Raw genomic sequence first — 14,181 nt, 5'->3', positions numbered from 1 at the left:
TGTAACAAGTCTAGGGTCGAGAAGACTTTGTTATCTCCGATATTGCGTAAAAGGTCACCTAGTACAGGAAGTGGGAAACGATCTGGAATGGTTTTCGCGTTTAACTTCCTAAAGTCAATCACCGGGCGCCAAGTGCCATCCTTCTTAGGCACTAGGATCAAGGGCGCATTCCAGGGTGAATTGCTATGTGCAATAACTCCATCATTGAGCATTTGATTGATCAGTTCCTCTGCGACAGCAACTTGTGAATGAGGCATTCTGTACGCAGGTATGTAAATAGGTCTAGTACCAGGTTCAAGTGGAATACGATGGGACAATAAGTTCGTTATACCCATCTTCTCACCTGGTAAGGCAATAGCTTTACGACGTTTGTTCAACAGAGTCAACAAACGCTTGACTTCGTCTGGGAAGTCAGTAGGAGCTAAGTCTTTCTCCTCAACTGGTGAAACAGATTGATCCGGAGAAGTGGATGAGGTCTCCCCGGTAGAAATAGCACCGACCCACTGGTCAGGTGACACGTCATCCTGTACTTGAACAGGGTAAGGATAGTGAACTAGGTCAACGAGGTTGGTATTTGCTCTGAGACGAACACTGTGACCCAAAGTGTTAGCAAGGAGTAAATGGATCTTACTGTCTCTTACAATGTGTAAGGAAGGTTCAACAAATAAACCTTTGACCTTGCAGGAATCACTGTCAACTAGGACGGTATCACCATCTGGAACATTAGGAACAACAACAGACACTCTAGTGAGAGCACTAGCCGCAACAGAGACGTCTTTCTGCAAACGGCATGTGACATCAACAAGAGATGGCATTACTAGTTCCAAGTAATCGTTTTCTGACAAGGCATCCCCTGTGGAGAAACTACTACTCGAACTAGCAGTCATTGCAGGGATAGGCTGTGCACTCAAGGCAGTCTGAGTGTCCTCGGACACTTGAGGCAACGGAACACTATCCTGCAAGTCTGAAGGTATAGGTGGAACACTAATGGGAGTGACAGAATTACCAGTGCCTGACCGCTTGGGTACGCTACTGGAAATTGCATTGGCTTGTAAGGACTTAATGCGTACATCATACTCTGCAGCAGTATGACAGATTTCTGATCCAAGCTGGTAACCCCAGAATGGAACGATTAAGTCATCTATTTGGGCATGCCATCGGTACGGGTCGAGCACAATGCGTAAGTCTCGCATGGAAGCAAATCCCAGAAGAAGGTCACCAGGGAAAGCAATCTGGTCGACAACAAGAAAAACAGCAGTAAAGTCTCTGCCTTGGATAGTAAAGGTGAGTGAAGTCTGACCTCGGACTCGCAGAAGAGAACCAGCTACTCCACCAAGGAAGGTTACAGTAGTTGGTTCAACGAGGAGGATACGTCGTAACCGCTTCTCTTTAAACAAGCTAGACCTAATGATATTAACTTGCGCACCAGAGTCCATGAACACATGAACGGGCGCATTATGGACAGAAGCTTGTACTAATGGACCAATCGTTGCATTAGAACTCATATGCAAACAGGAAGTTGAGTTATCATCGGATAAAGCATCTTCTACTTCATCCCCAAATTCCTCTACGTCAGAGACGTGTGAAGCCACATCATCAGCAGGATTGTCATTCTCGAGACTGCTTAAGGCTTCAAAGGAATTGTGAACGGGGATGGCGTACTCATTATCACTTACCGTCACCATTGGGCGGTTTGACTGGGGCGCTCTAATTCCCCCGAATTGGAAGAATGAGCCTGGTTCTGATTAGACTGTGAACCACGACGTCTGTTTCCTCTCCTGGCTCTGCGGTTGGAACGGCCATGGAAAGATCTAGAGTACCGCATATTGTAGAGCGCATTGCACTCAGATGTATCATGTCCATGAATTCTATGATGAGTACAGTAGGGAAGATCTGACTGGTACTCATCATCAGTACGACGCTTCTTAGGGTAACTGGCATAACAATTACTAGCGATATGGCCACGGAAACCACAATTGTAGCAAATTATTTGACTGTGGTTACTGTACGTACTATGGGTGTTACGGGAATGATAGCTCTTAACACTTGCTTTGGATGATGAGCGTGAGTGATTGCGGTTGGGAGGTTTGGTAGTAGCACAAACTAAAGGAGGTACAGGATTGGACAAGGTGTTTGGCATAGACCTACGATAAGGGAAGGATCCCTCGGGACACAAATTTCGTACATGGATTAGAGCTTTAAGCGGTCCCATATTAGCATCTAGCGGACTTGAATTGTACACATACTTAGATGTCGGTGGCATTAGTTGTTTAACGACTCCAAAGGCAGCTAATCTGGCAAACCCATCAAGGGCTGGTTTATCACTATCGTTAAGATATCTTGAATTTCGGCCTGCTTTAACAAATGAGGACATTAGGTTATTGAGACGAAGAGCAAACTCCTCTAATGACTCTTCTGGTCTCGGGGCTGTGCAAACTAATTCTTTGAGAACAACGAACGGATCGGTTTCTCGCACTGGTTCAAGATAATTGCGAATTAACTGTTCATAATCTTGCCACCTGGTCAGATCTTGGAAGTCCTTCATACGAATTAATTTAAATACATTTGAGGCAGCTGAAGAACGGGCTAGACTCTCCTTTCCGATACTTATTAAAAGACTCTCAGATGGGGGACCATCAACTGAAGCGTCAGCTCTGGCTCTAACTGCAGTAAACCAACCTTCAAGGTTGTCTGGGTCACCATTGAATAATGGCATAGCATCATACGGATCACGAGTGAAGTTACGCAGGCCAGAAGTCTGAGTATGTCTATCGTTTGATACGGAGTTACTCGAATTTTGGGCTGACACATTAATGGTTGTACTAGCAGCAAGTGCTGAGGCATCGCTAGAGAAAACTTGAGACATGTTTGCCAAAATGTAAAAACTAGAATTTAGAGAACAAAGAAAATGATAACTGAGGAACACACAACACAGTGAACTTAAATGGAAGAAAATGCTTAACTATTCTGCATAAGTAATTAAAAATTGACAAGTTACACAGTAAGCAAAGAACTCACACAAGAAAAAAAAAATATGCAACTTAACAAACACTGAAAATCAAGAGAACTTGTACTTTGCTCAAATCTAATTTGCTCAACTTTTACTTTAAATTGAATAAATGGCACAGTGAGTTGTCTTTACTTTCAATGCAACAAGGAAAATACACAATAAAATAATAAAATGGACTCAATAAACTTGTGCAAAAATTAAAACAAACACACAATTCACTGAAATAAAAATTAAAATGACAGACAGAATAAAATACTATGCACAGAACAGAGCATAAGAAACTGCACTGTAAGAAACTGTATTGCACAACACTGCATAAAATTTTCTGCAAGAAAAACTTTAATAGCAACACAATATTTGCACAAGAATTATTGCAAAATGAGTCTGTGTGCAATAATTAAAATTATAACACACAAGAAAAGAAATATATCAAGGAATGAACACTTTAACTCTTAACTGCACTTAAACAACAAGCAAAAGAACAATTTACTTTAGAAGGAGAACTTAAAAATTGCACTAAGAGTGAATTTGTTCAATAAAATATGAAAAATAATAGGTGCTAAAACACACAACAAAAAGAAATACAACACTTACAGTGATGCAGAGCACAAAACATCAACATAAACTCAGTACTAGAATTTTCTTGCAATGAAACTTGATGTTTTTAAAAAAATTTTGTAAACAGATTTCTTGCTGGAGCTTTAAAAATGGCACTATTGTCTGTGGAAATAAGACAAATTAAACACTGGCTGAATGGAAAAATATGAACACAAGAATGTTCAACACACAGGGAACAAACAAAAATACACAATTGCTAGGAAGAAAAAAAAATAACAGACAACACTGAGTTGTGATGCAGAATATGAGGTGAAAAATTTACTGAGTTAATTCACTGGAATTCTGAAGTTTAAACACAAGTTCTATACTGCTCATATGTTGCACACACAACAAAGGAAACACTAAGTACTTACTTCAAGTGTGTATAAAAAGAAACACAACACAACAGATATAAAATAATGCACGAAAATTAACACTGAATTAAGGAGATTAAAAGAAATTTATGCAATCAGTACATGATAACCACTGAGTCTGATCAAGAGTCACTGAATGTCACTAAGAGAAAAATTCACTGGGAACACAAAAGAAATGTCTCAACACTCGCAAATGTCTCTAAAAAAAAAATATTATAGCTGTAACACTTGAAAAAATGAGATTGATGGATTGTTTATATCGTCTTGCTGCTGTCCTCTGCACAGATGATCGTAGAATTGCGCTTAAATCGGCGAGAGACAACACACAGGAGGCTTTTAAAGATGGCGCGCCACACTCTAGCTCTTGACCCCCTATGTGGTCCTTAAAATATGGTGCTACAACCCTTAGCAGAGCACCAAAACACTGATGAGGTAGGTGAGTTGTAATGGCCGACTGTAGTTGGGTTTGTGGGTAAAGGCTGAGCGAGGCGTCTGAGACCGGCAATGGTGCGACACACGTGATCGTGAGTGGCTGGGCTTATGGGTTGAACGTCGTAAGCCTCACTGAGAAAACCCACACTGCCGCGAAGATAATTCTAAGCCGGCTGGCTTAGGAGAAACCCACGAAATACTACAACACCACAAGGATGACAAGGAGCACTCAGAATGCTTGGAACTTGAATCACAAGCGATGAAGACTAGTCACGTGGCTTGCCTGAGTACTGGGGTAAGACACCTGGGTTAGTTGCTAGCTGGCTTATCTTAACCCTTCACACAGAATAGCTTGATAACTTCACACGATGAGCACAGCAGGGGTGGAAGCTGGCTTGGCAGGCAAAATAATTGGATGGAGTAGGCTAGGCTGGACTGGACTCGGGTGTTCTGACTCCCCCACCACAGACTGGAAGCTGGCTTATTTTGCAAACTCGGGTCAACCCCTCGGGAGTAATGCAAAAAAGCAGGAAACACTAATACAAAGAGACTGACCAGTGAATAATGTAGAAGCTGGTAGAGTAGCTGGCTTGAGGTAGCTGGCTGGGTGAATCTCGGTAGTCGGTAGGCCTACTGGTCACACGAAATGGCCGTCTTGCTGGTCGACAACTTTATCTCCAGAAATCGCTGTAATCGTCAGAATTACAGGCTCACCGCTGGCACCATTTATCGTAAGGGTTCTTAAATGGAGATATCGTAGGTTGAAAGTAGACACACTTGTAGGATGGTAAATATATTGTCAGACTGAGATGAGAGATGGAGCCCGGTGCCAAGCCTGTTCACGTTTTGTAGGTCTGCCGCCGAGTGAGACCGGGACAGAGGGATCACTGCCCATGTGTATCCCTATGACGTCACACAAAGCCAAAGGCCTACGAGGGATCTCGTGTCTAAAGCACAGGGATGATACTAATATGCTATGCTATATAATACTGGGAATACAGGGATCAGCAACTATGCTGACATATATATTTATATATTTATATATATATATATATATATATATATTTATATATTTATATATATATATATATTTATATATATATTTATATTTATATTGCATGCATGCATGCGCGCGCAAAACAACCACTCTGAAAGAATAGAGAAATTCCAAGCGCTTTCGTGACTACTCACATTATCATAGTTCCTTGATAATGTGAATAGTCACGAAAGTGCTTGGAATTTCTCTATTCTTTCAGAGTGGTTGTTTTTGCATATTTTGAAATCACCTGTTTACTGTGATCTTATTGCATATATATATATATATATATATATATATATATATATATATATATATATATATATATATATATATATATATATATATATATATATATCCATACATTCTGTGTGTAAACCAAGAACCAACATGGTTTACGCGGGCCAGTTTCGGCAGACATCATCGTGAGTATCCACCGGAGATCACAGAGTTGTGACAAACCTCTGCATCGGACCATTGCTTCTGTATCAGTGAAAGTGCAGTGTGCATGTTGGGATTTGGGAAGTAGCGGTGGTGAGGGGATCCTGGCAGTGGAGGTGTGGAGGAGGTTTTGTTTACATCTGTGACCGGCCGGGGTCGTGGGTTGGGGGAGGAAGTGGCCGCCCACGACACGGTCATTGGATGGTGAACAGAAGAACACCTCGGTTTATAGCGTGAGCATGGTGATTAGTGTGCCAAATGGCGAGGGTTTTTTCTAAATGGAACAATAAGTGTATAACAATCAGCAAAAGTTAGCCAGTGATGTGCGTCTTGAGCGAACACACAGGACCACTCCCTCCCCATCCCCATCCCTGATCCCCTCCCCTCATCCCAGCCTAGGCCCACTGACTTCCTGACTAAAGGTGTTGCCGTTTAGTGCCCCACCAATTACAAGATCCGCCGCTAGCTACTCCCCAACCCTCATCCCCTATGCATCCATACTGTCCTTCACCCGTCACCCCACAGCTGGCGCCCTCCCACCTTCACGATATCAGCAATGTCACATGTAGTCGCAGGTTCCCAGGAATCTTCACGACAGAGCCAAAGCTGTCGTTCACGAGGCATCTGCCGGATGTGCTACAGGGAATGTGCACCCAATCCCACATCTGGTAACATCTGTGCACACAATGGATGTCTAGGCTCCAGGAGAGCTCCAAATGAGAACAACCAACAGCCTCCCCCAGCAGACAGAGCTGACAGCTACCGTCACTTCACCTCTTCAGAGGACCTCAAATCTGCAATCAAATTAACATCCACCAGGACTCTGACACACATCCCCAAAGCAGCTCGCCCTCAAGCTGCTAGCAAATTCACTGACCTTCTGAAGAAAGACAACGATGCTCCTTCAAACAACAGATCCTGGCACAACTTACTGCTGCTTTTTGGCAATGCCTGTTTGGCTGTCCCACCAAGGAGGTACATGTCACTAGCAACACATGTTATTAGGGCAATAAATGCATTCCCAAGGGATGACAACCTCGTCCGTCTCCCCCCTAGGGCGACAAACACCTGACTTACAAATGCCAACAACAGGACACCCGACGCCTCAAAAATCAGAGCCCAAATTAGCAAAAAAATAGAAGAGGGTAATACTATTGGAGCTCTGAGACTTACAACCATTGAGGATACCATCGCTCCCAAGGACGTCAGCACGGCGCAAGCTCTGAAGGACAAACATCCACCCATTGCTCCCAGTACCAACATTGACCTCCCTGACATTGCAGCAGGCGAAGAACATCTAACCTGTGCCTGGCTGGCAGTGTCCCAGAGGCCATCAGACCCCTTTTCTTTGGTGCATCATTGTGTGCCCTCCGGAAAAAGGATGGTGGAATCAGGCCCATTGCAGTGGGTAACACCTATCGGCGCCTAGTCGCCAAGGCTGCAGCAAGAAGGGTGAGTCAAGAAGCTGCTGCAATGCTGAAACCAACTCAGCTCGGTTTCGGCGTTCAACGAGGCTGTGAAGCAGCTGCCCATGCAGCATGAGTATATATCAGAAACATGTCCGATAAAAAAACCTTGGTCAAATTGGACTTTGCCAATGCTTTCAACTCAGTCAGAAGGGATGCTGCTCTCCAAGCAGTTTATAGAAACTTCCCTGCCCTTTATCCCTTCATAGAATCGTGTTATAGTGTGACTTCCAAACTATTGTTTGGGTACCATGAAATTGACTCACGTGAGGGCGTGCAACAGGGGGACCCTCTCGCCCCCTTTCTATTTTGTTTGGTCATCAAGGAAGTCTGTAGTGGAAGGAAGGCGGGGTAGGGGTCGGCCTAGGAAAGGTTGGAGAGAGGGGGTAAAGGAGGTTTTGTGTGCGAGGGGCTTGGACTTCCAACAGGCATGCGTGAGCGTGTTTGATAGGAGTGAATGGAGACAAATGGTTTTTAATACTTGACGTGCTGTTGGAGTGTGAGCAAAGTAACATTTATGAAGGGGTTCAGGGAAACCGGCAGGCCGGACTTGAGTCCTGGAGATGGGAAGTACAGTGCCTGCACTCTGAAGGAGGGGTGTTAATGTTGCAGTTTAAAAACTGTAGTGTAAAGCACCCTTCTGGCAAGACAGTGATGGAATGAATGATGGTTAAAGTTTTTCTTTTTCGGGCCACCCTGCCTTGGTGGGAATCGGCCAGTGTGATAAAAAAAAAAAAAAAAATCAAGGAAGTCACGAAAGCACTCTCCAGCGAGCTCAATATCTGGTTCCTGGACGATGGTACCCTAACTGGCACAACAGAATCTCTCCTAGAGGATATCAGTAAAATTAAAAACATGGGAGAAAGCCTGGGCCTTTCTTTAAACCCCACCAAATGTGAAATAGTTTCTACCAATCAACAGTTGATCCAGAATATTAGTGCGGGTTTACCAGGAGCACGAGCCATTGATCCAGTCAATAGCACTCTCCTTGGTGCTCCTCTTGGGTCCAATGCCATCGATCTGATCCTAGAAAAAAAAGTCTCACACCTCCGGACGATGGAAAGCAGGATGAAAGACATTGACACACACGATGCCTTCTACCTACTCACCAGGTGCCTGTCAATCCCAAAACTTACCTACTTTCTGAGATGCTCCCCAGCCTTCAGCAGTCCAAAACTCAAGGAATATGACTCTCTCCTGAAGACCATACTAGAGAGTGTATTGAATCTTTCCCTTGACGATTGACAGTTGTTGCAAGCCTCACTTCCGGTCAGGCTTGGAGGGCTAGGAGTGCGCAGATCCTCCCAGATTGCTCCATGCACCACTCACCTTTTTTCCTTCATCAATTCTATGGTTAACCTCATCCATCATCCATCCATCTGCTAATGCATCAACTCCCAAATATCTGAAAACATTCTGTTCTTCCATACTCCTCCTCTCCAATTTGATATCCATTTTTTCTTTATCTAAGTCATTTGATACCCTCATCACCTTACTCTTTTCTATGTTCACTTTCAACTTTCTACCTTCACACACTCTCCCAAACTCGTCCACTAACCTTTGCAACTTTTCTTTAGAATCTCCCATAAGCAGAGTATCATCAGCAAAAAGTAACTGTGTCAATTCCCATTTTGTATTTGATTCCCCATAATTTAATCCCACCCCTCTCCTCAACATCCTAGCATTTACTTTTTTTACAACCCCATCTATAAATATATTAAACAACCATGGTGACGTTACACATCCCTGTCTAAGACCTACTTTTACCGGGAAGTAGTCTCCCTTTCTTCAACACACCCTAACCTGAGCCTCACTATCCTCATAAAAACTCTTTACAACATTTAGTAACTTACTACCTATTCCATATACTTGCAACTTCTGCCAAATTGCTCCCCTATCCACTCTATCATATGCCTTTTCTAAATCCATAAAAGCAATGAGAACTTCCCTACCTTTATCTAAATATTGTTCACATATATGATTAAATTTAAACACTTGATCTACACATCCCCTACTCACTCTAAAACCTTCTTGCTCATCTGTAATCCTACATTCTGTCTTGCCTCTAATTCTTTCAATAATAACCGTACCATACACTTTTCCTGGAATACTCAGTAAACTTATTCCTCTATAACTTTTTACAATCTCTTTTGTCCCTCTTCCCTTTATGTAAAGGAATTATATATACTCTCTGCCAATCCCTAGGTACCTTCCCCTCTTTCATACATTTATTAAACAAAAATACGAACCACTCCAACACCATATCCCCCCCCCTGCTTTTAATATTTCTGTCATAATCCCATTAGTTCCAGCTGCTTTACCCCCTTTCATTCTACGTAATGCCTCATGTACCTCCCCCACGCTCACATCCTGCTTCTCTTCACTCCTAAGAGAAGGGTACTATACCTCCATGGCCAGAGCATGAAATTACCGCTTCCCTTTCTTCTTTGATTTGAAAGTTCCTCAAAATATTCCCGCCATCTACCCAACACCTCCATCTCCCCATCTACTAACTCACTTACTCTGTTTTTAACTGACAAATGCATTCGTTCCCTAGGCTTTCTTAACTTATTTATATCACTCCAAAATTTTTTTCTTATTTTCATCAAAATTTCTTGACAGTGCCTCTCCCACTCTACCAGCTGCTCTCCTTTTACACTCTCTCACCAATCTCTTCACCTTTTTTTTACTCTCCATATACTGTGCTCTTTTTATAACATAAGCTGCATTTTTCTCTTTTATCACACCCTTTACTTCATCATTCCACCAATCACTCCTCTTTCCTCCTGCACCCAACCCTCCTCTAGCCACAAACTTCTGCCCCACATTCTAATACTGCATTTTTAAAACTATTCCAACCGTCTTCAACCCCCCCCCCACTACTCATTCTTGCACTAGCCCATCTTTCTGCCAATAGTTGCTTATGTCTCACCCGAACTTCTTCCTCCCTTAGTTTATACAATTTCACCTCTCTCTTACTTGTTGTTGCCATTTTCCTTTCCCATCTACCTCTTACTCTAACTGTAGCTACAACTAAATAATGATCCGACATATCAGTTGCCTCTCTATAAACATATACATTCTGAAGCCTACCCATCAACCTTTTACCCACCAGTATATAATCTAAACTACTTTCATTACGTGCTATATCATACCTTGTATATTTATTTATCCTCTTTTTTATAATATGTATTACTTATTACCAAACCTTTCTCTACACATTGTTCAATTAAAGGTTCCCCATTTTCATTTACCCCTGGCACCCCAAATTTACCTACTACTCCCTTCACAACATTTTTACGAACTTTAGCATTGTAATCCCCAACCACAAGTATTCTCACACTTGGTTCAAAACTCCCAACACACTCACTCAACAATTCCCAAAACCTCTCTCTCTCTCTCCTCTACACTTCTTTCTTCTCCAGGTGCATATACGCTTACTATAACCCACTTTTCACATCCAACCTTTATTTTACTCTTCATAATCCTTGAATTAATACATTTATACTCCCTCTTTTCCTGCTATAGCTTATCCTTCAACATTATTGCTACTCCTTCTTTAGCTCTAACTCTATTTGAAACCCCTGATCTAATCCCACTTACTTCTCTCCACTGAAACTCTCCCACCCCCTTCAGCTTTGTTTCACTGAAAGCCAAGACATCCAGCTTCTTCTCATTCATAGCATCCACAATCCTCTCTTTCTTATCATTCACACAACATCCACGTACATTCAGACATCCCACTTTGACAATTTTCTTCTTCTTTTTAGTAATCTCTTCAGGAAAAGGGGCTAATAGCCCATTGCTCCCGGCATTTTAGTTGACTTTTACAATACGCATGGCTTACGAAGGAAGGATTCTTATTCCACTTCCCCATGGATGTAAAAGGAAAAGTAATAAGAACAAGAACTATTAAGATAAATCAAAGAAAACTCAGATGAGCGTGTATAAATAAACATGTACATGCATGTGTAGTGTGACCTAAGTGTAAGTAGAAGTAGCAAGACGTACCTGTAATCTTGAATGTTTATGAGACAGACAAAAGACACCAGCAATCCTACCATCATGTAACACAATTACAGGCTTTCGTTTTACACTCACTTGGCAGGACGGTAGTACCTCCCTGGGCGGTTACTGTCTACCAACCTACTATCTTAAAAACAAAATAAATTTGGATGATTCAATCTCTTGACAATATATATATATATATATATATATATATATATATATATATATATATATATATATATATATATATATATATATATATACATATGTCGTGCCGAATATGTAAAACTGGTCAATTAGCAAGAACTCATTTAAAATTAAGTCCTTTCTAAAATTTTCTCTTATACGTTTAAAGATACATTTTTTTCATTAATGTTAATGTAAAAAATTTAAATTTTACTCCAAAAGAATCTTAGAAAACTTACCTAACCTTATTATAACAAGAACAATTTATTTTAGCCTAACCCAACTAAATATATTTTAGATTTGTTTACAATAATTTAATACTAAACAAACACAGTGAAATATTTCTTTCGTTAGGTTTAGAATGATTTTAGCGAAATTATTGCATACACAAATTTTCACTTGTCCTATATGGCAAGATGAGCGTTGCTATTTAAGTCAAAAGTCAAGATCGCAAGTTCTGCCTATTCGGCACGACATATCTATATATATATATATATATATATATATATATATATATATATATATATATATATATATATATATATATATATATATATATATATATATATATATATATATATATATATTATTTTTTTATTATTTTTATTATCACACTGGCCGATTCCCACCAAGGCAGGGTGGCCCGAAAAAGAAAAACTTTCACCATCATTCACTCCATCACTGTCTTGCCAGAAGGGTGCTTTACACTACAGTTTTTAAACTGCAACATTAACACCCCTCCTTCAGAGTGCAGGCACTGTACTTCCCATCTCCAGGACTCAAGTCCGGCCTGCCGGTTTCCCTGAACCCCTTCATAAATGTTACTTTGCTCACACTCCAACAGCACGTCAAGTATTAAAAACCATTTGTCTCCATTCACTCCTATCAAACACGCTCATGCATGCCTCCTGGAAGTCCAAGCCCCTCGCACACAAAACCTCCTTTACCCCCTCCCTCCAACCTTTCCTAGGCCGACCCCTACCCCGCCTTCCTTCCACTACAGACTGATACACTCTTGAAGTCATTCTGTTTCGCTCCATTCTCTCTACATGTCCGAACCACCTCAACAACCCTTCCTCAGCCCTCTGGACAACAGTTTTGGTAATCCCGCACCTCCTCCTAACTTCCAAACTACGAATTCTCTGCATTATATTCACACCACACATTGCCCTCAGACATGACATCTCCACTGCCTCCAGCCTTCTCCTCGCTGCAACATTCATCACCCACGCTTCACACCCATATAAGAGCGTTGGTAAAACTATACTCTCATACATTCCCCTCTTTGCCTCCAAGGACAAAGTTCTTTGTCTCCACAGACTCCTAAGTGCACCACTCACTCTTTTTCCCTCATCAATTCTATGATTCACCTCATCTTTCATAGACCCATCCGCTGACACGTCCACTCCCAAATATCTGAATACGTTCACCTCCTCCATACTCTCTCCCTCCAATCTGATATTCAATCTTTCATCACCTAATCTTTTTGTTATCCTCATAACCTTACTCTTTCCTTTATTCACCTTTAATTTTCTTCTTTTGCACACCCTACCAAATTCATCCACCAATCTCTGCAACTTCTCTTCAGAATCTCCCAAGAGCACAGTGTCATCAGCAAAGAGCAGCTGTGACAACTCCCACTTTATGTGTGATTCTTTATCTTTTAACTCCACGCCTCTTATATATATATATATATATATATATATATATATATATATATATATATATATATATATATATATATATATATATATATATATATATATATTTCAACAAGTCGGCCGTCTCCCACCGAGGCAGGGTGACCCAAAAAAAAGAAAGAAAATCCCCAAAAAGAAAATACTTTCATCATCATTCAACACTTTCACCACACTCGCACATTATCACTGTTTTTGCAGAGGTGCTCAGAATACAACAGTCTAGAAGCATACACACAAAGATACACAACATATCCCTCCAAACTGCCAATATCCCAAACCCCTCCTTTAAAGTGCAGGCATTGTACTTCCCATTTCCAGGACTCAAGTCCGACTATATGAAAATAACCGGTTTCCCTGAATCCCTTCACTAAATATTACCCTGCTCACACTCCAACATATCGTCAGGTCCCAAGTACCATTCGTCTCCATTCACTCCTATCTAACACGCTCACACACGCTTGCTGGAAGTCCAAGCCCCTTGCCCACAAAACCTCCTTTACCCCCTCTCTCCAACCCTTTCGAGGACGACCCCTACCCCTCCTTCCTTCCCCTATAGATTTATATGCTTTCCATGTCATTCTACTTTGATCCATTCTCTCTAAATGACCAAACCACCTCCACAACCCCTCTTCTGCCCTCTGACTAATACTTTTATTAACTCCACACCTTCTCCTAATTTCCACACTCCGAATTTTCTGCATAATATTTACACCACACATTGCCCTTAAACAGGACATCTCCACTGCCTCCAACCGTCTCCTCGCTGCTGCATTTACCACCCAAGCTTCACACCCATATAAGAGTGTTGTTACTACTATACTTTCATACATTCCCTTCTTTGCCTCCATAGATAACGTTTTTTGACTCCACATATACCTCAACGCACCACTCACCTTTTTTCCCTCATCAATTCTATGATTAACCTCATCCT

At 41.5% G+C, this 14,181-nt stretch overlaps 1 protein-coding gene across 1 annotated transcript; it reads right to left on the bottom strand.

Moving 5' to 3' along the window:
• Window positions 1–849: 849 nt before the first annotated feature.
• Window positions 850–5,436, bottom strand: LOC138853082 (uncharacterized). The gene is made up of 2 exons (XM_070087679.1): window positions 4,399–5,436; window positions 850–3,730 (listed from the first exon to the last, which is right to left on the bottom strand). The coding sequence occupies exon 2, from the start codon at window positions 2,864–2,866 to the stop codon at window positions 1,679–1,681; it is 1,188 nt and encodes a 395-aa protein (XP_069943780.1). The 5' UTR covers window positions 2,867–3,730; window positions 4,399–5,436; the 3' UTR covers window positions 850–1,678.
• Between the last annotated feature and the right edge of the window lie 8,745 nt (window positions 5,437–14,181).

The sequence above is a fragment of the Cherax quadricarinatus genome, chromosome 22 (assembly GCF_038502225.1).
Source record: "Cherax quadricarinatus isolate ZL_2023a chromosome 22, ASM3850222v1, whole genome shotgun sequence".
NCBI classification, from domain to species: Eukaryota; Metazoa; Arthropoda; class Malacostraca; order Decapoda; family Parastacidae; genus Cherax; species Cherax quadricarinatus.
This window is presented reverse-complemented; position numbering and strand designations above follow the sequence as displayed.